A 25539-nucleotide genomic window follows, 5' to 3' on the forward strand; every position below is an offset into this window, starting at 1 on the left:
AACACTTATACTATTACTCTCACTCACGCTCACTCATATAGTCTCTCACTCAAACACCCATGTGAACACGCACACACACACACACACACACACACACATATATGCTCTCTCTCACACACACACACACACACACACACACATACACACACACACACACCATCACACACCCTCATACTTACACACTCATATTCTCTCCCCCTACCCCGGGCAAAAAAACTTAAAATAAACTGGACTGGTTTTTCCCTGCAGCTATCACCAAAATTTTGACCTAGAGGGTGAGTCTGGGATCATCGTGCGAGCGATCGGCACGGCCGTGGCTCTGTCCAAGTCACAGATAGGTCAGATGTCGCCTGCTGTCATGCCTGTCTCCTCTGTGTCTCCACAACGAGAGTAAGTGGTCACAAGTTTGTTTTTTGGGGGAGGGGGATTTACTCCACCCATTCATTATCTTTTTTTTATCAACTCCCATTCTGTGTATCTCGCACCCACCTCTCTTTTTTCTCCACAAAAGTATTTTTCTCTATCTGTCTCTCTCTCTCTGTCGCTCTGTCTCTCTGTCGCTCTGTCTCTCTGTCGCTCTGTCTCTCTCTTTCGTCCAGGAGGATAGCAAAGACCAGGCAGTGTGTTCCAGAAGTAGTTTGCTTATAGATCATCACATTTCATTCAGGGCTGAAGCAGGATCTAGACATATAGGCGCATATAACTGGTGACTTTTTGAATAACTTTAAATAAAGAATATTTGGTGTGGGGTTGGGGGGGGGGGATCATTGGATCTGTTTCGAGGGCAACAGATCTCCTCGTATGTTTTGACTCAGATAGGAAGCCACAATGTATAGTGTGGCTCTTTTCCTCTATGCAGACGGTCAATTTAGCTTAAGATGGTTTCAAGGTTGCCTTCATGCAGCTTCTTTCATGGCTAAGTCTTCCTATGTTTGAAGCGCAGATTCTGTCGCAGTGCTTGCATGTCAGTGATAGATCGAAGCTCTGTATTTCCGCTGTTTTCCTTTCGTCGTTGGCGCTTCTCCGCCTGGTTGTTTCTAAGGCTGCTCTCTAGCATTATAGTTCTTTCCTTTATCATTTTCCTCCATGTTTTCCTGTCCTCGGCTATTTCTTCCCAGATGCTAACATCTACTCCAAGCTTAGATAAGCTGTTTTTGCAGGTGTCTTTGTACCTCAGTTTTGGTCTTCCTCTTGGTCTCTTTCCCTGGGCAAGTTCTCCATAGAGAAGTTGCTTCGGAATCAGGTTGTCATTGATTCTCTTGACATGGCCCAGCCATCTCAATCTTTTTAAACACAAAATAGTTGTCATGCTCTGGAGGTTTGCCCGTGCCAGCACTTCTACATTTGTTACCTTGTCCTGCCACGAAATGCCTAAGATCTTGCGGCAGCATCTGAGATGGAAAATGTCGAGGCGCTTTTCTTGTCCGCTGTACTAGGTCCATGTTTCAGATCCATAAAGGAGTGCTGAGGACATATGCTTCGTAAATCTTGATCTTTGTTTTGATGGTTAAGCCACGATGGAGTGTGTATAAATACCAAGTGTTTTCAGCAGCTGAGAAGTTTTTAAACTTGAAACGGGCTCAACCTACCTTCTCGCTGACTTGTGTACAAATGACTTAGACAAGAGAGCACACAGGAGGTAACAGCTAGGTTAACACCACTGTTTTTTATTCTTCGCGGAGGATGAATCTAGGTTACTGTTACATAGAATAATTCAGAAGCGGCGGCAGTGTTGTGTAAAGTGCAATAGTGTACAAATACAGTAGTCAGTTTTTCCAACACATGTACCAGCTTCAGTAGTTTAATGTTCACCATGCACTCAAAAGACGTGAGTTGGATTCCCCTGCTGGGAAGAGATTATATTTGAGCATCTTTGTCTTAGTACTTAGATGCCCTGTCCCGCTCAGCCCAAACAAATGACAGAACAGGACTAGAGAACGGGAAAAGGGATGAAAGAGGAACATTTTAGGGAAGAGAATTTTTTCCTTTGATTTCAAGTTTTGATCCCGGGACCTTTTGAGTGAGATGCAAAGACTGTGCCTGTAGACCTTGAAAGCCCCATGATTTTGCGATGTGACCCTACAAAGAGAGGTTCTTGTTGGCTCTGATGTGAGGTGCTTGCCTCTCAAGTACATTGGTGGATAACTTAAGGGCTTTTTCACACCTCTGATACAACAGTATGTGGGATGGAGTGCCATTCGTCTCACTCAAGAAAAATAGTATCTGGGGGTGAATTATGATGCATTTTGCATTGGTCAGAGATATCTCTGCAGTTGAAAGTCAAAGGAAAGGAGTGCTGCTCAGGCTGACTGTCGAAGCAAAATTCAAACCAGTCAAAAAAAGGAAGAAAGTCTCGTTGGCGTAAAGGATTAGGAGCGCTTTTGAAAATGCCATATATTTCATTTAAAAAAAGGGGAAAGGCTGTACATTCTCGAAACAAGTGAGTAGCGATACGTTAAAATGAATTTGTCAATGGAATGGATTGAAGAGTAGTCTTTTCTTGGAATGTTGTGGAAGAGCATAAAAAGTGAATTGCAGTTAACATCTCTTTGCCAATGCCTGTTCACTTATGTCCTTGAAGGAAGGGTAAGATGACCTTAGCCTCTCATAGGACCATGCCCCTTTGCATATAGTGTCTCCTGTCGCTTATATGTTTTTCTTTTTTCTTGGTTATCTTTTTATCTTTATTTCAACAGAAAAGAATTTATTTAAAACTCTTCTCGTCTCCCTGTAGTATCTATATTTTCAACGAGGTTTTTTCTCATGTTCTCCTTGTATTGTATGTTTGTGTCCAAGACATTCACAAATTGTACAGTGATAATATTCTTGCTGGGAAATTTGTGTGCTTCTGAGTAAATTTTTTTTCTTTTTCTTTTGAAATGGGGTTGATTTTTTTGTAGATTTATGTCAATATGTAGATACAAATAAAATTAACTTGTGATTTTCAAAAGGAAAAAAATTTGAGACACGTTCATCATAGAGGATGTTGCGTATTTGTCTTACAATTTTATTTTTTAGTTTCCCATCTTTTTGCTCAACGTTTATAATTATATGATCATCATTATATCAATTTAAAAGTTTATTATTACATATATTATGTCTGTCTGTCTGTCTGTCTGTCTGTCTGTCTGTCTGTCTGTCTGTCTGTCTGTCTGTCTGTCTGTCTGTCTGTCTGTCTGTCTGTCTGTCTGTCTGTCTGTCTGTCTCTTTATCTCTCTTTTTTTCTTACACATATGCGTGTATATGAGTGTATATATTTATATATTTAATTATAATATATTGTTGTTGTTGCAATAAAAATGGTAAATTTTGTTTGACCCAGTTTTCCAGGTTGAATGAAAGAATTCTGATTTACTTGTTTTTCTTGCAACAGTTGCAATGAATTATAGAAACGCCTGTTGGCGTCTTTCTACCCTTCTTTTACCTCTATGGGAGGTTGGCAGGTTGTTTAACGAGGCTCCTGTGCCTCAGCTCCTATTTTCTTATTTGTGAGTGGTTGGCGGCTGCTCTGGTGTTGCGGTCTTCTCCTTCTCCTTCTCCTTCTTTTCATTGTTTCAGTTGTAATTCCTTAATGAGCTCTCAAGCGGCATAGAAGGTGTCAGTATTTCTTAAATGTTTTTCAAGTTATTTTTAGTCACGCTTTTCTCCCAGGCTTACCGTCACTCTATTAGTTTAAGCCCCTTTTGGATATATTTTATATATTTTAAACTAATAGTAACACTCTCCCAGTTTCTACTAATATAGATAGTGAGTAAGTAAGTTTATTCAGTGTTTAAGGCCATTGGCCCACATCACATCGTATAAAAAACTCGTTTGTTAAAGTACAGGTTGTGCACACATCTCTTATCATAGCTCAAACATTGCATATTTCTGTAACTGAGCTGAGTCAGGCTGGGGGAATTAACAATTTCCTTTGATGGACAAAGTATGGACGAAAGAAAATAAAGGGAAATTCATCTTCACTTTCACGAGAGTTACACCTCTCACATAAGGGTGAATTAATTAGTTTCCACCGATTGAGATTGCTATTTAATGGATGGCTATGCGCTTTTAACAAGGCTATTATTACTCTTCTGTTCCAATACCACTAATATTGGCAGATTGGAAGAAAAGATTAGAAATACTGATCTATACTCTAGGGAAATATTTCTGTCAGCCACTGACAGTGGCACGTAAAAACGAGTGGGCTTACTATAAAAATAATACATTTTTAAAACGGATACATTAGTAAAGATAATGTCTCTTTCCTTCTCCCTTTCTACCTCTGAAGCACCAAATGTGACGAAAAATAAGAATGCAGGCAAAACGACCTCTGACATTGAGAAGAAGGCTACCAACTTTTTTTCTGGTCAGGAGTAAAAGGAGTGTGTGTATGTCCCTTATGGCATACTTTTCATTCTTCTTACATTGCAATTCCTTGTGCAAGTTAGTTCTTTATGTAAACTTAATAATGTGAGGAGATTTCCAAACTGTCATTGACGGATAAATATCCATGAGATGAGGGTGGTATCCGATATAGATGATGCTTGTTGAAGCATCCTCTACACAGCAAGGTAAACACAGCACATTGCACTCACTATGTACCATGCATGTTTGTTGTGTTGCTGTTATTGCAATAGAAAGTGTTCTTTCTGTTGCAAGTCTTCAAGTCGTCTTATTGGCTCTGGCGATGGTCTATCATAGGACATAAAATGAGAGCTCATCTTATTCGCTGACTGTTGTAGTTTCAGGCGTTACGCATTAAGTTTTGGCATAGTCAAATGGAGAATAGTTGCTGTTGCCATACCTTTTTTCACAGAATAATAGCGGAATAATTTTACAATAGTCTTCATAGCTCTGATGTTGTGAAAAATAATTATTTTTGTAGTTTGTAGCAATGGTACTGACATTGGCTAAATTATGTGACAGTGACTCACACCTGTCCCCTTCTAAAAAAATCCTCACACCCATCCCCCTTCTCTAAAAATCCCTCAAAAGTTACAGGAACATAAGATAGTTTCGCTCCCACGGGTCTATGTGTAATTCAACTTTTTAAGTGTTCTTTTAGCTTTAAGCTTTCTTTTGTTCACTTTTTCCTCAGTGTTGTCAATTACATATTTTGACTTATATATCTGTTGTACACATATTATGATCTGTGAGAGTCTGCACATTGTATTCAATACTCGTGATCAACCTTTTACTCTTTGAGTTATTAATTTAGCCCATTTCATTAGAATTAAACTCTTCTTTGGTCATGGTCATTTATTCTCAGTTTTAACCTAAGGTATCAATTAGTTTTAGTCTCATTCTGCTTGTTCATTATATTCAAGCATATTATGAATATATTTCAGGAAAGTGAGAGTGAAAAACAACCCAGTGTACTGTCTCCTAAAATTTTTAATGTAGGCAAGGGAAGAGGGGTTTATTATTTTTTCGTGAGCAGGGTATTGTTTAGTCAAGTAAAAATAAATGAGTTTGGAAGTATCTGCACAGCGATATGCAGATACAGATTTTTGGGGGTAAACACTCTTCTTCCCTAAGTATGCACTGGAGGACTGCAGTTATGAAAATGCCAAAAAGTTGGCACCCATAAAGGTTCCATGAAGGCATACATCATTTTAATTTATGTGTCAAACTACTCTTGTTGTTTTCAATGTACAAGGTGAACTTTTGCAGAACTCTTTTTCCGTTTGATATGTGAGTTCAAGTTGATGGATTATATTGAGCAACAGAATAGCAAAGAGAATATTGAATGAACTCCCCAATTTTTTTTTTTGAAATGAGAAAAGTTTTGGAAATGAATCGCTGAACAATCTCAGCAAAATTACAAGAAGTGCGAATGAGAACACAGCTACATTTTGTTGTATTTCAAACACATTTGATGCACACTGATCCTTTCCATTTCTGTGGCCTGTCACGTCTAATCTCCAGATGTATACTGAAAAAAAAAAGAAGAAACGCATGTCTGTTACAAACAACATTTGCATATTTCCCAGCCTTAAAGCCATAAACTCTTCAAAGAATTAACATAATATGAACACAAAAGGTTTGGGAAAAGCAAATAGCTTTTACTAAAAATGTTCAAGAGTATTAATTTGCAAAAATAAAGGTTTAAGTTATGAGATGAAAATGAATTATGGCATAAAGCATGCGTTTCTTTTTTTTATGAATGGTATACATGTATGTTGCAAACCAAAAACATTTCCGTGACATGTGAGTTCTCTTGAGCTTTTGCACCACTAAGTTGTGTTGACCTCAAATGTTTTAGCACCTGCCAATCTCAGGTTTTGAAATTAAGTTATATTTGCTTCCCTTTTGCAAGCCGGTCACAATGTGGAAAGGATCTTTTGGAAGGAAATGATTGCTAATATTTTTTGTATTTTACCCTCCAAGTCTTTTTCAATTTTTGTTTGATTATTTTTGCATGCTGTGTTAGTTAGACTGAAAGCATATCCTTGAGGTTATGAGCTGATTATGTTTTAGCTAATAGGGAAAAAAGCATATCTGGATTTAATGGTTAGGGTCTTCATGTTGCATGTGGAAGGCGAGAATTCAATATCCTCAGGAGTAAAATATTTTCCTGACTCCTGTCCAAATTGTCCAAGACAGCTATCGATTGTGGAGGAGAAAAGTGGTTGTCTTAGACAGGTGGACATCTTGGACAGTGTCAGTATAATACAGAAACAAACCAGGGGGGGAGTGGGAAATGGTCCTATTTACTGGTGATGTTTCAGACAGGTGGCTATTACAGCAGGTTCGGCTGTGTCTTTGTCTGTCTGCTGTGCTTCTTTATGTCACTTAACCTGATTTTGATTCTGTTGAAGAGGGATATATTATAAAGTTCGGGCTATTAAGAGCACCTGCATATATGCCGCACCCATTAAAAAAAAAAATCTGAACTTTTTTTTTCTCAAATAAATTGCACTTGTTTTTAAGCGGCAGCAGATTATACAACACAGATTTATCTCGAAAAGTGCTCACCCATCTGTTGGACCATGTTTCTTAGGCGTATGCTAAAGTGTGGTGTTGAGAAATATATGTCAACTTTTAAAGATTTTAAGTGTAGCTGAGAATAGAGGAGGGACTGATCTTCCTGCAATCGGGAAAATCTGCCGGTAAGCCCTATTGTTGTTTAAGTCCCGGAGCCGAAGAAAAAGTCGCAGCTTATAGCTCGAACTTTACGGTACATCATTTCATTGTTTACAATCTTTTCACTAATGGCTATCATAGTGAGCTTTTACCTCAAGGATATGCATTGTATATTGTCAGTATCATTCCACACTGGTCCAAATCAATTTCTACTACTTTCTATATACAGTTGTTATTTCTTGTCCAGTTTTTAATTGAAAAATAATGAATGCCTAGGTCATAGTTCTGATATGGGCACTCCTCTTTTTCTTTAATTGTTTCAAAGCTTCAAAAAATGACTTGTGCATTTGTGGAATGTTGCTGACGAAATGTAGGTATAGCTCTTTTATTGGGTTTTTTTTTCTTGCATTTGTGCATTGTAGCACTAGCAGTATTCATTATCACGTTTATCTTCTCTCTCTCTCTCCCCCCATCCTCCTGCCTGGCGTGCCCTCCTTCTTCTTTTTCCCACCTGAACCTTGGTGTGTGTGTTTGTGTGTGTGTGTGTGTGTGTGTATTTGTGATTGTGTGTTTGTGCATATGTGTATGTGTGTGTGTGTTTGTGTTGTATGTTTATTTGTGTGCATTCAAATTTGTTATGTGTATGTTGGATAAATGGGTAAATATCTATTATTTTTTATGTGTGTTTGTGAACATGTTTCGTGTATTTACTTGTAATGCGTCTTTTGTCTTTGTTTGTGTATGTGTGTTTGTATGTTTACATGTTTGTGTGGGTATTTTTTTGTTTTCCTTTATATTATGTGTTTGTTTGTTTATTACCTTTGTGTGTGTGCATGTTTGTGTTTGTTTGTTTGTGTGTGTGTGTGTGTGTGTGTCTGTGTGTGTGTGTGTGTGTGTGTGTGTGCAGCATGCGCAGGCACACAGTGAGTCTTCACCACCGCCCCGCCTTCCAAACCTCACACCCTCACCAGCAGCAGTCGCACCACAACTACCCCCGGCCGCCCCAGCGCCGCCGCCGTCACGACTCCCACCCAAGCCGCTACAGTCTCTCCCAGTCTCCCTCCGGCCTGGCCGGGGATTCGAGCCCTTCCCTCTCAGGGACCCCTTCCTCCCCCTTGCCAACCTCACCCAAATCTCTTGTAGGGCTTTACTACCCCACGTGCTCCCCCTCTTCCTCTTCCTCCCACTCCCGATTGTCGTACTCCCCACCCCCGTCGGCTCCACCCGTCTTCCAGCGGGGCTCCACAGAGGGTTCAAACCTCTCCGTGTTCACTTTCCCTTGCAGCACTTCCTTCCCCGAAGATCCCTCCTCCTCCTCCGTTCCCCCTCCCCCCTCCTCCTCCTCCACTACCATCATCCCCACCACCACGGCCATACCTGCAGCCACAGTCATCACCACAGCTGCCACTACCACAACCACATCCCCATTTCCCAACTCTTCACCTACCCAACCACCCCCTGCTTCATCGGACGCCGCTCCTCCTGCAATCGCACCTCCGGCAGGAGGGACAACTCTAAAAGCAGCAGCACCGGCAATGGGTTCACCTTCCATCGCTCAGCAGTCAAGACAACAACAGCAACAACAGCAGCAACAACAACAACAGCAGCAGCTACAACAGCAGCAGGAGCAGCAGCAGCAGCAACAGCAAGCACCACAGCAGCAGCAAAACCAAACCCAGCCTTTGAGGCACTCCACCTCTCCGGTGCGAGTGGTTCCTGAGTCCGATAACAACAGGCGGATGTCGGACTCTGATTTGAATTCTCCCTCGAAAGGTGTGTATTGAAGAAGGGTCTTTCTTTGCCCAAGAGGTCAGTTGGAATGTTCTTGTGTTGAGTCTTCTCTGCAACTTGTGTTAAGGTTTCTCTTCAACTTCCAACTTCTATTCTGCTTACCCCTACTAGAGCTCGGGGGAGTAACTAACTGAAAGATCTTCATCTCAGAGTGGGTGTTGAATTTCACGTACGTAGACATATTACCTACATAAAAGGCAGTATCATCCTTTTCCTGATAGGCAGCCATATGTTTTCAATGGCACTCTTAGTATTTATGCTGGCAAGAGTGGCTTCAGTTTTGGGTAGGAATTAATTTTGTATTTTGCTCAGACAGCTGCCCAAAGAATTCAATGAGATGCCATTTGGTCAGAAAACCCGACATGAGTTAAGAAAATCTTTTATTTGTAGGAAAAGTCTTTCTTTCCAAGCAAAATCTTTGACTATGTAAATCTCTAAGACAGTTTCAATGCTCTTCCCTGTGTAAACTCCTTAAGATTGTAGTTTCTAAACTAAAACTGTGTAGAATTTTTAAAGACTGCAATGAACCTGTCTTTGCATCCAATCTTGAACAGGAGGAGTTCTGTCGGGAAGTGGTAATGGTGGTGCGGTGCTCAATTCTGGAGCGGCACTGAGGCCCACACACTCTAAGACAGCAGTGCTGCAGCAGAGCATTGATATGCTGGTATGTATTAACAATACGAAGTGACTATTCCCAGTGACACTGGGGATAGGTACAGAAACTATTCCCAGTGACAACGGAACTCTTTTGCATAAAAAATCAGAAGTCTTTGCATTGTAGACTCTCTTCTCACTTCAGTTCAGCCTACTTTTGTTCTCCTGCTCTCACTTAGGGCTTAGACTTGACCGTAGAATAGATCTAGATCTAGAACTAAAATTAGATCTAGCTCTAGAAGAAAGAAGAATGGAGAAGGATTTCTACCTGTCCTGTACCATGGTCTCCAAAATCCGTATGTAGATCTAGATCTGCATGTAGATCTAATTTTAACTCATTCGCTACGTATTATTTTCGGCTTGTGGACGAATTTTTTTCGGGAGGACGAATGAGATGATGACTAGTGGGCAGTTAAAAGGTCTTTGGGGTCACACATTCAAATAAATATCAGCGTATTATATACCAATATTTTCAGTATGGTTTGTAGAATACATCTGTAATGTTTATTTATGTATTTTTCAACTTTGGTTCCTGTAAGAGCCGATTATGCAACACAATTTTGATTGGATGCTGATAAAATTGGAAAATTAAAAATTAATAATCTTTGGTGAAACTCAAAAAATATGTTTGCATCTAGTCAAATGACACGTCAAAATAACCATAAATGAATATAAAACTGGAAAATATTGAAAAGTTAGCAGTTATTTACATACATTCCATAATATTGGTACGTTTGGATCATAACATCTGATATTGAAAAACAATTTTTAAAAATTAATAATCTTGAAAAACGATCACAAACAGAAAAAAACCCACTCGTATCTTATATGGAATTATTCAGAATTGCTTTTGGAATAAGCCTATACATGTCTTGAGTGGCACTTTTTGTGTATTTTCATAAAAAAGTAGTGATTTTGGGGAGAAAAAAATATTTTGACAATTTAGATCTAGACCTAGATCTAACACTCAAAAATATTGATTTCTCAATAACAGTGCATTGGCAATATGAGTCCAATCGTATCAATATTATAAAAAAGAGTCCTACATTTTTTTAGTGGGAAAAATAATGATACATTTTGTTGTGTAAAATTACTGAGACTGGTGCCCGGGCCATAATTTTGGCATCGCGATAAAACGAAGTCGAATAAACTACGAAATCGTGTTTCAAAACTGAATCTAAATTTCTGATTTTCAGTGGAAATGCTTGACCCGGAAGTCAACATTATATTATGACTTTTATTTTAATATGGATATGTGGATTGGAATAGAATCTAAGCTAAAATTGAAGATCAGTTCTTGAGCCGCCGGGGGCGGCTTAGTGTACTGATGGCCCTTTAGCCTCGCCACCCCCCACGGCTCGGCGTAGCGAATGAGTTAAATTATGACTGAGTAACAAGCAAGCATAGAATGATCATTCCTTTTTCTTAAAAAAATTTTTTTCTACTCACACCAGAATCTACTTTAGTTAGATCTAGATCTAGATCTGCATTAGATATAGTCTAGTATTTAGTAACCCATCAGATCAGTGTGGGAACAATAGATCTAATGGGCCTGTCTGTTCTCAGTGTCACTGGGAATAATTTCTGGGCCTATTCCCAGTGACACTGGAATCAATTCTGCCGTAGGCCCTATTGCCAGTGGTTTCTGGGCCTATTCCCAGTGTCACTGGGAACAGTTCTGCCGTAGGCCCTATTGCCAGTGGTTTCTGGGCCTATTCCCAGAGAGCAGTGCTTTCCATAACAATAATACTTATAAGTGGTTGATGGGTACCCTGATGTCTTCTGCTTCTTTTATTCAGTGTTTCTGTTTTGTAGTAACGTAAAATTCGGACTATAAGCCTTGACTTTTTCCCTCAGTTTTAAACCCTGTTGCTGAAAAAACGATGCAGCTTATTTGTGGATGTACCCGATTTGCAGGAGCCTCACTGCCTCGTATATTCTGCCATGCCAAGGCAGACTGAAGTATCTGCAAAAATGAATAATTGTTCTGTCTTCATTTAAATGGACGCCTATTCACATTTTTCATCTTTTGTCAAACGCTGGAAGACGTATCTGCACTACAAATAGGATATTTCACTATGGCAAACAGATGTAACTGAAGGACCATGCCCATATTTCCAATGGCACCGTGCCCTAACTCAAAATCATAAAAAGGGCTGATAAGTCGCTCTGCCTTGGCACGGCAGTATTCTTTGCGTACTTCTAAAACATTAAAAATCTACCAATTTTCCTCAATACCACACTTAAGTGTACGCCTAAGAAACACTGTCCAACAGACGAGTGAGTACTTTTTGAGACCCACTTGGAGACGTCTAGACAGTTGTGGGATGAAGTATACAAGCTTACACTGAAATGTAGAGGCAAGGGTGGGTGGGGATGGGGGGGAGGTTGTTGCTGTCTTAAAATGAACAATTTGTAGGCTAGGTCATTGTAAGTCATTTATCACTGTGATATGCATATCAGTGGTGTATTATCTGCTGTGGCTTATTAAAAAGTTCAGATTAAAAAAAAAATGTAATTAGTGTGTATGGCTATTATACAAGTGTGCTCAATAGCCCGAACTTTGTCAACTACAGTCAGACCTGTCCATAACAGTCACTCAGGATCACTGATAGGGTTTGAGTTATGGACACTTACTAGATTGGACATAATCAACAGATGGTTTGAAATCTGAAATCTTAGTTTCATCTTCACCAGAACTTGTGGCAATATCTATATGTGGGGCAGAGTGATGAAATCAGACGATCGTCAAAATGCAGAAATATGAGAAACAGGCATTTTTCCTCCAGTTTGGAAATTTTTATCACACTTTTATTTTTTGGCTCAACCTCTTTATTGTCTGTATAAAAACACATTTCCATGTCAATTTTACTGAAAAACGTTGATTATAGGCAAAAAATATGTAATTTTTCTGTTTTCTGGACTCTAGCTATTGGAGTTACCAAACTTTGGCAGCCATTTTGTCGCTCATTTCACCATTAAAACCAGGCGACTTCACTTCACTTCCTTCAGTTGCAAATATCTTGAGTTCTATTCAAGATAGATGGATATTTATTTCTTTGAAAGCAAGGCAAATAAATCAGCTTTGGGATGATACCGATAACTCCACATGCCCAAAAATTGACGATCGCCTGATTCTACTGCATCGTGCACAAAGATTGTGGAGGATGATTTTTTTGCCAACGATGCATCTAATATTTCACAATGTCTGTGCGTTCTTGTCAACCCTGTAAAACTGAATAAAACGTTGATGTTTTTAAAATGTTAAATAATATCATTTGTATAGCACATATCCCCACTCAACAGCAATCTCTGTGCGCTTCGTAAACCATATATACTCAGCACACCCTGGAACACTCTTAAAGATTCTCGGCTTTCTGGAAAGCATAAAGTGCTAGCAACTGATTAAGTGTTCAAACAGTAACAAACAGGCAAGATTTTTGCTGTTTATAGCTGAGTACCCATTCTCACCTGGGTAATGTGAGGAAAATTCGCATAGTTTACCTTTCCCAAGAACATAATGTTGGGCCCCTAATGGGGCTCAAACCCACAACCTTTCAGTTGTGGACCACTAGACCACTGATGCCACTTTGTTTTCCTCACAGGAATACCCTTTCTTCACCATGAGGAGCTTCCCTCCAGGTTTTATCCTGAGTCTTGGTGGGGTGGTCTCCTCTCGCTCTGTCAAGCTCTTGGACAAGATACATAACCCAGGTGTGTATAAGTGATCAATCTTCTTGAGTCTCTTTTATTTAAAAAGTCGTGAGCTTTTCATGTAAAAACGTATTGGCAGTAGTATGAACTTTTTGTGTTTTCTAATGCTCTGTGCCTTCAAACACATTGGAAGATAGAAAAAAGATTTCTTATAGACTTCAGAATGATGAACCACGGCGCACCGGCAGTGGAATTTTAGTTACCACAGGGGTTCCCCGTCGGGCGCCTTATCACGTCGGGGTCACGGGGGTCAGTTCCCTGTCGCCGTTCTGTCTAGGCCGACTTAATTTTTGGTTCTTTTCAATGTACAATTATAGGTGTATCCTTGTATTTACGGTAAATCTCATTTAGTGCACCCAAAGCATGCATTTCTGCTCTTGAGACTCAATAAAGAACGGACGTTGTAACTTGTCTGGTTATTACGTTAGACGCGCTGGTGTCGGCAATGCTAAATTGTAAATTTTTTAAAGACTAGTGCGAATGAAAAAAAATCGATATATAAAAAAATGGCTCGACAAAATCTGTCGAATTTTTGGAACGTGAATGACATAGCATTGGTGCAGATACTGAGAAAAGATGGTATCTGCGCCTATAATAGAAACCTGTAATTTTGCAACTTTATCCATCGGGCGCTCAATTCGCTATGAAGTAATTCCTCCAAATACAACTTTATGTGTCTAATATAATCGTGAATATTCGCATATTTTCTCGAAAGTTTATAAAAGTTACCCTGAAGTTTCTCTATGAAAAGTACAAATCGATTTTGTTGCGAGAATACATCTTCAATGTAATACAGGGCTCCCCTTTTCAGGCCAAATTAAGAGGTTCCTTCACCCTTTGGTTTACTATCTTAAGGGGTATTTAAACCCTTGTTTTAGAAACTTAAAGGGTAAAAGTTAATATCTCATAATTTTATAGTAAGATTTATTGCTTGTAAACATTTAACTCACATGCACATTCACACAGACGCACACAGAGTGACCATGACTATAATTGAACGCTAACGATTTTTAATTAATTTAAGAAATAAATGAGTAATATTGACTAGAATCAGAGTTGTGTCCATTTAGGGGGAGGTGAGGGGAGAATGGGGGTGGTTGAGCAGTTGGGCCTATCAAAAATAAAACAAAGTTGACAAACCAAAAGGGTCAATTCTGACCGTAGTACACCCAGAAAAATACACCTGCCACTTTATGAAATCTAAAAGTCAGGATCTCAGTGGGGAAAAAAATTGGGACTTGGTGAACAAAAATCGAGATCAACACCAAATCACTTTGGTCACTGCCAAGCTGATAAAAAAATTTCCTGGGGTGTCTATTATTGTATCCATGTATATTCCCTCTGTTCGCGCGCGCGTGTGTGGTGTATGTGTATGTGTGTGCACGCATGTGTGTGTGTGTGTGTGTGTGTGTGTCTGCGCGTACCTGTGTGTGTTTTATCATTATTTCTTTTTTAATCCTGAAGTATCACGTCAAGCTCTCCTTTTTCAAGTGTTTTACACCCCCCCCCCCTCCACCTGGATAAGTCCCGAAAGGCGCTTCAACCTGTGCGCATGAACTTAAATTGACCCTATCAACAGGTGATCCCCGACACACGCGGAACTCGCATACCGAAGTCATGTCAGGTGGTGCTAACGCACGATTGAAACAGTTTTACTAACGGGTCTTGATGGGCCTGACTAACCAGAACTCCGACAACGCATGTTTTGGCAAAAGTAGATCTTGAAAATGTTTTAGGTCGGAATGCCAAATCAATACTACTTCTATTATAGTTGAAATAACACGTGTGAGCAAAGATCCAACACAACTTTTGATGAGTCAACTACTAAATTCGACATAGACATTTAGGAAAATAGTGCTCCGAGTTTCTGCTGACAAAAAGTTTAACGAGTGCTTCCCACGACAGAAAAGAAGGCAGAGTAAGATTTTAGAAAAATCTGGCTCAACAGGCGGAACAAACTCCCCCCCCCCCCTCCCAAAATATCGGGGTACACACGATCAAAATCGGGTAAATCAGGATGTTTGAGATTTAGGGCAGGGATGAGTGCCAGGTTTGAAAAATGAACGGATTCATTATTCTTGAGAAACATCCCAGGGTTCACATTTCAATCTTTCCACTCTTTCGATGGAGGACAATTCATGTTTACTAGATCTAGTGTGTTAAAGAAGGATGGGGGTGATCTCACAGTAGGGGTAAACTCATGGCACGACACCAGCAAATGTGAGCCACCAGAATGTGGGCGGAGCTTCTGTGCTGAAGCAAGCCTGTGTTGCCGAAAACTGCGCGCAGCTGATAAGTAAGTCGACTAGTCGACTTTCTGACGCAGAAGGTGACTGTCGTGCATTGTATGGGGTGTGTTGTCAAATCGTTGACTCGGCTTCGAGATAGAGAAGGGGGAAAATGATGCTTGCCAGACGCATACCACCTACGTTTTAATGCGTATACAAACCTCCGAAATTAAATTATAAAGGGTAAAGCTCACACACCACCAAAACTGAAAGGGGGTAATCTGCATAACATACGCACATTTGTGCGTAATGGAGAGCCCTGTAATACACGAACAGTATCTGTTACACTCCAGAAATTCCTTACTTTTCTTAAAACGCTAAGTCTAGGTTTTGTAAGTTGACTGAAAAAAACAGGATGACTTCTCGTAATTGGGTTATAAGAATAATTTCTAGCTTTCCAGTGACACTGAATCAGCACCAGACTTTTCCAGCTTTAATTTTCGTTTCTATGAACATTTGCAATAACTGACAATGTTCTGATTTCTTTACATTCATAATTGTGTCCGCGCATATTTCCGACACATAGCTGTCATTATTTTTATTCCATACAAGAAGTTTTTCTCCACCCATGTATTTACACTGTTTTGTGTTTTTTTTAATCGCTTATATTATATCTTTTTTAGCTTTATGCAGGCTGCCACAGACACAGCATGATTCGTGAACAAACACAGAGAAACTTTCTCTTGTTTAATAGTAAAATACAATGCAGATGTTAATCTTTCTTCTCTTATAACTTGACTATTACTTCTCCCGCGGATTTAAGATTTCTCATGGTAAAAGACATGATATTCGTTGTCAGTTTAACCCAGTTTTTGGAGAGATCTGTCATGCCGTTTTTATATTAACAATCATTTTTTCATAAGTTTGTAACTAAAATAGGACAAATTGGGTACTCTACAAACACTTGTCTAGAACAAAAACTAAGGCACAGAAATTAACCATTCTAACGCAGAATAAATCTCAAGACATTGAGCTTTTAGTACATTCACGTAACGGTTTGCTGTGTAGGATGGGGAAGAAGTTATATCGTTTTAAACCTAGACAAAAATGCGAACTTCCTAACCGACGCCTGCAGAGTAGCTTCAGGGCTCATTAACCCAGTGACCCCGAGCCGGGGAGCTCCGGCGGGCTGCTGAGTCCCGCTAACTAAAGGCAACAATCGGGCGAAAAGTGATGCCGTGGAACGAACTGTGAATGTTTAAAGATTTGCTTTTTATAACTATTTGTACTGGATTGGAAAGAAAATTGTGATTTCCTCATAGTCAAACCTTACTTTCTTAATAGTTTTGAATCAGTTGTTGAATGTGCTAGAGTTCAAAGACTAATATTGCACTTGTCTACCTTAATTAAAAAAATTTGTTTACTTCACCCTTACCAGGTATCATTAGATGTCGAGGAAAAATGCAATTTTTGTCAAGGGCTTGGTAGGGGGGGGGGGGTGCTTCTGTTGTTGATATGTTATTCTCTTGGACATTGTCAGACATTGACAGATGAGCTATTATTTTATTATATTAATTTTTAGGATGACCTTTCATGCCCCTTGCAAAGTCTGTTGCAGTGTAACAGGTAATGTTTTTATTCTCATATTGTCACAAGTGCAGTGCCTCATCCAAAAATGCCAAGACAAGCTCATTTTTCAATTTGGATGAGATGAAACTTAAAAGGGCGAAAACTTGTCATCTGAATATTTTCTACCATGATAAACAAATAGCATGGCCTCTTTTTTTCTGACCCATGGTATTCTTTTACCTATCCGTTATTGAAAATGTTTGTTTCCTGTAACACTCTATGTTTTTGTAGGGTACGCTATCTGATCGCGACACTGATAATGCACATTGCCCATTTGATGCATTTGAGTTATTTGATTAGTTGTCTAGGTTCATGAGGGAAAAAGTTATCATTTTGGCATAAATCGATCATATCCTTCAAAAACCAAACGTGTTTGGTTATGGTGGATTTGATCAAATTGTGCCAAAATGGTAGCTTTTGCCCCTCCACAAAAGAAAAATCCTGGCCAGTCCCAATTTTTTCAGATGAATCAAATATATCAAATGGTCAATGTGCAGTGGGTATAACAAATTGTTCTTTTTTTATTTCTTCTCATTGATGCAGTTCACCTGACCTGCGAAAGGTGGTTGGCAGGTATTCTGGTATGATTTGCTCCTTGTTTCCTATCAAACATCTGTCGTTCGTATCTCTCTTCCTTCTTTTCTTTGCATGTTACCCTCGAGTAAAACCTTTGATCTGAGGCACTTGTATGACCTGTTTGTGTTCCTAGTGCTGTAAAATTTTGACTAAAACTTGACTACACCTCCCTCATTGACGCAATCTGCCTGCCGTCTGCAGAAGAGCCTGAGACTCGGGACGCGTGGTGGAGCGAGCTGAGGACAGAGGTCAAGGCCCATGCAGCCAAACTGGGATGTCATGCCGTGCTGGGCTACCTGGAGCAGACCTCCATTTGGTGGGTCTCTTTCTTCCTGTAGCTTGTTCACTTTCATTTGCTCACAGTTAAAACAGGATAATGACACATCACTCAGTTTAATCTTCTCTGGTCTTTTCATTCGGGTCGAAAAGCTGGATAAACAATAGATTATAAAAGTCCATTAGTGGGAATAAAGTTCTGACATATTTTCTTTGATGTTACCCTAAAGCGGTTAAAATAATATAGATGTCTTACAACATACACCTAAAACAAGAAACATTTGTATAAATTTTTATCAACACCACACTTTAATGCATGCATTTGAGACACAGTCCGATAGATGGGTGAGTACTTTTTGAGACTCGGATGAAGATGTCTAGACAGTGTTGGTGGGGAAAAACTACGCGTTTACACTGAAATATAGGGGCAAAGTGGTGTCACTTTCTCAAAATGTTTTAGGCTAGGTCACTGTAATTCATTTATTATAGTGAATCTGTGTGTGCACCCAAAGGTCGGGGTTTAGTATAGGAACCAAAAGAAGAAACTTTTTAATTACTGGATCTAGATTTTTAAAAAGTTTTTTTTTAGTTTGCTGAATTGAAGTGTTATACACAGTTACATACGCATTGGCAAATTAATGAATGTTCTATAATTTTTTAACACAGACAGATGAAAGTGTACAAGCTATAGACCTGTTGTCCAACACTGAATGACCCATCACAAGCTGCTTCGTCATATCTTCTTTTTGTTTTTTAGGGTGTTTTAGTCTTTTTTTCGCATGTCTTTTTAAAAAAAAAGTCTGATGTTAGAAAGTAATAACAGCATGGCAATACCAGGTAATAATTTGTTCCTTCTTAGTTTATTCACCAATATGAATAAAATGTTATGCTCATAAGTTCAAGAAAATTGCTTTCAGATCCAAGTGCAATGTTAAGTAAGGAATATTACTTTCCTAAAGATCTATGTGGCGTTGCAATAATATGTGACACAATGAGGTTGAATCAGGGGCTGATACATTTTTGGGCATATAGAGTTATTAGTATTATCTGAAAGCTTGTTCATTTGTCGAAAAAAATACCCACCTATCTTGAATAGAAGTCAAGATATTTGCGATTGAAGGATCTGGGGGTCCCCTGGTATGTTAGGTATAATTAGTGAGAAACTGGCCGTCAAAGTTTGGCAACTCCCAAAGTTTTAGTGTTGTCGGAAACTGGAAGTTCACATTTTTTGTGCCTTTAATGAAGGTTTTTCAATAACATATACAGAGAAATGCATTTTTAAAAGGATGTAAAAGGTGTTGAGCGAAAAAAAGAAAATTAAAAAGAAATTGCTCAATGCCCAGAAAAGTACCTGTTTCTTTGATTTCATTGTTTTGACAAGTGCTTGATTTCACCACGCTGCCTCACATATTTTTATTAAGTGGATGAAAAGAAGAGAACTTTATGCCCCCTGATGTGACTTCACAGATTTAATTCGGGGCACTGGATGGCTGGTATTGATTGAATTATAAATCAGTGCTGACCAATAAAGACAAAGACTCCGGTTTGGAACAGATGAATGAACGACAAAATGGCGACAAAGGCAAACACATGGAACTTGTGAAGTTTTTTGCATTATTGTAAAGTAAGAGCACAACCTGTTCATTGTGTCGCACTCTGAATCAGCCTATTATTATGTGTCTGTGATTCATGTTTCACATTTATTGCCTATCTCTTGTTACTTTGGCTATGTTTGTCGGTTGGTGCCCCACTCCTTGTCACAATAGGCCTCCTTCTTATCTGGTCTCTGCTTTGATGTATTATTTCTTAAAGTTTTAGACCACTCTTCACTTTTACACTTATATACACAATTAATTTTTCCTGCATATTCTATGCTGTAAGGTTTTATTTATAAATTTCTCCTTTTAAACTCCTTCCCCTTTTGCTCACGTTCAGTTCACTATTTTTCTTTCCCCAGTGATGAAGTGATCATACTGTCAGCTATGGGCACAGCTGCTAAGATTAACCTGAACTTTGACCCTGTCCGTGGCACAGTGACTCCGCAAGTGTCATCAGGAGTCCCTGTGAACCCTAGTATGTCCGGTGCCCCCATGGAAAGGTCAGCGTCTGGCGGGTCCAGCAGCGGAGAGCGCTCTGATAGCAAGGACAGAGACCGCCATCTTTTTGTGGATATCTCCTTGGCCAATCAGATACAGCAGAAGACGTTGACTTCCATTGATGGGTATGCCAGTAATAGCGATAAATGGCATCTTTATAGTGCATATTCCGGCCCAATAACAAGCTCTATGCGCTTTACATTATAATGTTATGCCAATAATATGTGAGGCAGCGTTGTGAAATCAGGCACTCGTGAAAATAATGAAAATCGAGAAACTGGCATTTTTCAGCAGGTTTGGGAATTTTTATTGAATGTTTGTTTTTTGGCTCCACACCTTTCATGGCTGGTGCCTCTATAAATAAATCATTGATGGTCAGGTCAGGTCAGGTCACCTTTCATGCCCTTTTAAAAATATATTAAAGTGTGGATTTTTCTGAAAAACCTTGATTAAAGGCATAAAAGATGTAAGTTTTCAGTTTCCACGGACTCTCAAGCTAAGGAAATAACTCAACTTTGGCTGCCATTTTCTCCCTAATATTACCTCTGAAATTAGGCAAACCCCACCTCCTTCAATCGCCAATATCTTGACTTGTATACAAGTTAAATGGACATTTTTTCTTCAAAACCAAGGCAAATGGACAGGCTTTAAGAAAACACCAAGAACTCCATATGTCCCTAAATTGACGAGCGCCTAATGCCACCGCATCGTAACACATATGTCTTTACTAGTTCTCTAGCTGCCCTCATTTTCACTGGGTGGTTGGTAAAGGCTCTATTTCTTTTTCAGTTTACTTTTGTTCTTATTTTCTTCAGAATGAAATGTGGCCATTATATTGCTGACCAACAAAGTACCCTGGCAACTTGGTCGAGGATTTGGGAGGGGGGGGGGAGATTGAGTAGACCTACTGTATATTTTACTGATGTAGTCTGGTAAAACCTAAAAGTAGATTAAGCTGCATGATCATCTTTGTTCAAATGAAAATGTGTGATATCATCCTGTCAAAGAACAATCTTAACTGTGTACACACCAGGCTATTTTTAACCCTCACGTTCTTCTGGCCTATGTAATACTGGAGTCCCTGACTCTTCAGGACCAGCCAATACTGATTGTTCCTGCAATAAAAAAAAAGCACCCATTTTGGCACCGTTACGGTAAAAGTATATGACTGGGTTTAAAGTGACTGGCACCCTGTGAGGGAAATATATGCGAGAACTCATAAGGAAAGTATACATGACTGGGGCTGTGAGGGGTAATTCTGAAATAGGATCGATTCTTTCACTGTACCCTTTAAAAAAATGTTCTCCTTCTTTTTGTAGTATTGGAGGGCTACAAATATTTGATAAGTACTAGCAAATCCAAGAGCATTAGTTATGACTATTTGAAAAAACCAATGGAATTTGAGTTGCGAATTCAGTAAAACGCTCATTAAAACTAAAAACTCTGTCTTTTTATTTCATCTTTTTTGTCACTGTATGGCTCTGTGTGACCTGAGCAGTGTGGAGGATAGCCCCACTCGCTGCACCATGTGTCACATTCCTTACAGTCCCACCAACCTGCCCTTTGAGATACAACTGTCCAAGTGTGCCATTTGCAGGTGAGAGGGATATGCTATTTGAGAAAACTTGCTCGTACAAACAAATAAACCAATATCTGAAAAGTCTCCTCTGCAGCAGAATGAACTCTAGGGAAAATATAATTTTTGTTACTCAAACCTTTTAAATGTGTATTCAGCTGATTGGAAGCGTGATTTTGTAAGATGCTTTTCGAGCTTTGCTTTATGTTTTTCTTCTTTCTCAGTTGTCTTTGCTTTGTCTTATGCAGGTGTTGAGTGTATGTTTGGGGGTGGGGGGGGGGAGTATTACTGATAGATTTTTCGTCATGATTATCTCTCAGTTGTTTCTATCTGTTTGTCTTACTGTTGCAAGCTTTTGGGCGGTGGGGGTCACCACTAGTAGATTCTACTTCTTTTCTTTCCATATGTATTTCGGTCTGTTTGTTTATTGGGTCTATGCATTTCTCGTTAACTCAAATTCATTCATGCAACAGAATTAACAAGAGTATTTACAGGGTCCCCACAGGGTCGGGAAATCGGGAAAAAGTCGGGAATTTTGAGATGGGTCGGGAGGTCGGGAAAAAGTCAGGAATTTTGTGATGGGACGGTAAGTCGGGAAAGTATAGGGCCTGTGTAATGTGCAGCTATCTAGACTGGATGGTTGATGAGGCCTAAAGGGGAAACGTAATTGAAACATCCGCTGTGACGGAAGTGTGTGTGACACCGAGGCTCGATCGGGAAGAATCAAGATCTGCTTTCGTTACCGCCCAGACAGATAACGCAACATTTGTAACATGCAGGTTGTGCATTATGAACGCTGTGTCGCCTTGAAAATAAATCAATATTAAAAATTGCCCTCTGCTGTCGCTTGTGGAAAGAAAAAAAAAAGAAAAAGAAGTTATACAAGCGTCTTGACAGGTTCGCCCTCGTGACCGGTCAATGAACCTGTGAGTACCGGCGGTCTGAACGCTGTGAAGTATAGGACTCCTTTATAAGATACACACATGGAAGGGGATGGGGGGGAGCTGAAGGCAACGCTAGAGGACAAAATCTGAACTTGGAAGCAAATTTTTTAGCATTTTGATTACTACTTTAGAGCTCTCTGCAAAGCGCGCGTTGGTGCAGGCCTTGTGTGGATTCAGGATCCGTCATGCCTTGTTATTGAACTAAAGTGTTCGCGTTTCATTGGATGGGGTGATTGTAATTTATATCTATATTTTATTAGCTTTCTGTTCAAGACTGGCAGATTTTCAGTGTCACTGCATCTTGCGCCGCCCCCCCCAGTTCTTACACCTCTCACACTGAATAGGTGTACTTCAGCCATACTAGTTATTACTCTACTTTGAGTTGCAGCAATGGTTTTCGTCTTCACGTTTATTATATGAATCGTGACCATCAGACTGGTTATTGACAGTCGATTTTCTAGTTCTAGGTCTTTTTTCAGGCTCAAAACAGGATTCATTTTTTAAATATAGGTTTGTTATGTTGGCTAATATGATGATGGGAAAATATAAATAAGAACAGACTGAAATACCAAAGTCTCTCAAGATCCCAGTGCCACACTGACATGTTGTTAACTGGATATAATGTACCTACATGTGTGTGTGTGTGTGTATTCACAAACATATACATGTATTATATTAGATATAAATGGAGCACACGCTTTCATTGTTATGTAACGTGTTCCTGGAAAATGGATGAGGCCCCTCCCTTGGAAAATTGAGAAGCTGGTTTGGCAGTCACCCAGTATTATAGTCATCTATTGTTTGAAGACTATACTACAAAATGTACATTTGCATTCATTTATAGACATTTTGACTTTTTATCTTTGATAGATGGGCTTTTTTGGGGATCATTCTTGACGCGCAACGGCCTGATTTTTCCGTCGAATTGGGGTCTCGAAAAAAATTTGGGGGTCTTGAAAAAATTTTCCAGGATTTGGTGGGGACCCTGTACTTAGTTATTTAGACGGTCTGCTTTCTCTGAACAAATTATGGGTGATGGGAAAGACCCGAATGATATACATCCAAGCAAAGAAATGAATGGTGAACCATGATCGCCAATGTCTTTTTCAGATCAGGCACTTTATTATGATGATGATGAATTGATTTTGCCCACAGGCGGAAAAGTGTCCCGGAGGTTTTGTTCACCACTGTTGACCCACCAGTGGACATGCCTGTGTGGAGTAAGGGCTGCCTGATTCAAGCAAGGTACAATGCTGTGTGCGGAAGCCCAGTCTTTCCATCTTTATTTTTTTTGAAGCACTGTCTCTACAGTTTTTGCCTTTCATCTTTATTTTTTTTTTTAGCGCCATCTCTACATTTTTGTCCCTTCTGTCTCCATATTTTCTCTTTGGAATGTCGTTTGTGTATTTTGTCCATTCTGTCTTCATACATTTTCTTTTTAGAATATCATCTCTGTGTTCTTTCCTTCTATCTTCATATATTTTTGTGAAATATAATTTCTGCTTTCTTTCGTTCTGTCTTCATATATTTTATTTGGAATATCATCTCTGTGTTCTTTCATTCCTCGTTCGTTTATTTTCTTTGATGGTGCCAGTTCTGTATTCTTTCTTTTGAGTATCATTTCTATGTTCTTTTTTCCATCTTCTTATGCTTTGTTGTTGTTTTCTAAAATATCGTCTTTGTCTTCCATCCTTCCTTTTTCATTTGGAAAAAACATATCATGTTTTTTGGGGGGGTTTTTTGTCACTCGGCCCTGGTGTGTATTAGGCACCAGCACTGCACTACTGGAGGGAAGTGTCATGGGAGAGGAGGAGGGCATGCAGATCTGATATGGTTTGCTTGATCTGCTTCTTTTCAGTATAGCCTTTGTGTGAGTCTGATTATAGTAGAGTCTGCATATTCCAAAATCTGCACGACTGCCGTATTTTCTGTGATTTAGTCAGGTTTTTTTAGTTAACAGACTTCTCAATTAGGCCCCCCCCCCAAAAAAAAATTTTAAAAATCAAAAAATCATGGATTTCGTTTATTTTGGCTTTCCACCGTTGTGGCTGTGTTCGGGTTAACTGTGTCCCATTTAAGGGGGCTCCACTGTATATTGTTGTGTTTGCACCAACCCCCCACCCCCTGTCCTTGTCTCCGTACACAGTTCCTCCTGACTGGCTTTGGCAGGTGCTTATGCTTTGCGTGGGTGGTTGGTGGGTGCTCAGGTGTGGTTTGCTTCTTCTTTCCTATCAAACATCTATCGTCCTTATCTCTCCTCCTTCTTTTTTGTGTATGTTACTCGCTTGTGACACATCTATTCTTCGGCACTTATATGACCTAATTGTGTTGCAAGTGCCGTGAAACTCTTACTAAAACTAAAACTTATGCTTTGCTTTGTTGTGATCTGCATCTTCTACTTCAGATAGTTTGAGGGTGTTCTTGCTGTGCTGTTTCCTACTTCTTTGCTCTCCTTCTGTGTATTTCATTGGTAATGTGCTTTTCTTTCGCAGTAAATTATTAGCCAAAATGAACTTCCAACTGCTTCACTCGCAGTTTTACATATAAATGGCCTTTCAAAGCCCTGCAAATTGCGCCAGACAATGTGGAGAAAAAAATGTAAACATTTTCAACAGATATATCTTAAGCCAAATGAGAACAACTTAAACATGTTTGTTTGTCAAGCATGACTGGATTTGTTTATTTACTCGGGATAGGTGGAGAGATGGCTTATCTTCTTTTCTATTTTATTTTTTTTCCCGTATCGTATATTTTTTTTTCTACGTGTCATGTGGTCATCATTATATTATTATGATTTGAAGGACTTCTCTGTTGACACCCACCCCTTGGCGCTCATATGACCTTATGCAGTTAATTGCAAGTTAATTACGCTGGTGTTTTGTTTAGTATAAGTGGCACAGTCACAATTTGACAGGAGTTTGTTTTTCTTATACGAGTGAGTACTCCTTTGCTTTTTTCCAAGATCCCTCTGACATCCCTGTGCAACG

General features: G+C 39.5%; 1 protein-coding gene across 1 annotated transcript in view; it reads left to right on the forward strand.

Annotated features, from left to right (window-relative positions):
- The window catches only part of LOC101847147 (C2 domain-containing protein 5), a gene marked incomplete in the record, with an annotated part of 96074 nt that overhangs the window by 17720 nt on the left and 52815 nt on the right, over window positions 1-25539 (forward strand). Inside the window, 8 exon segments of the mRNA XM_013088323.2 lie at window positions 250-390; window positions 7976-8841; window positions 9414-9523; window positions 13119-13227; window positions 17862-17976; window positions 19894-20157; window positions 21531-21629; window positions 23708-23797. Coding sequence (XP_012943777.1) covers window positions 250-390; window positions 7976-8841; window positions 9414-9523; window positions 13119-13227; window positions 17862-17976; window positions 19894-20157; window positions 21531-21629; window positions 23708-23797 — 1794 coding nt within the window.

The sequence above is a fragment of the Aplysia californica genome, unplaced genomic scaffold, assembly GCF_000002075.1.
Source record: "Aplysia californica isolate F4 #8 unplaced genomic scaffold, AplCal3.0 scaffold00723, whole genome shotgun sequence".
NCBI lineage: Eukaryota > Metazoa > Mollusca > Gastropoda > Aplysiida > Aplysiidae > Aplysia > Aplysia californica.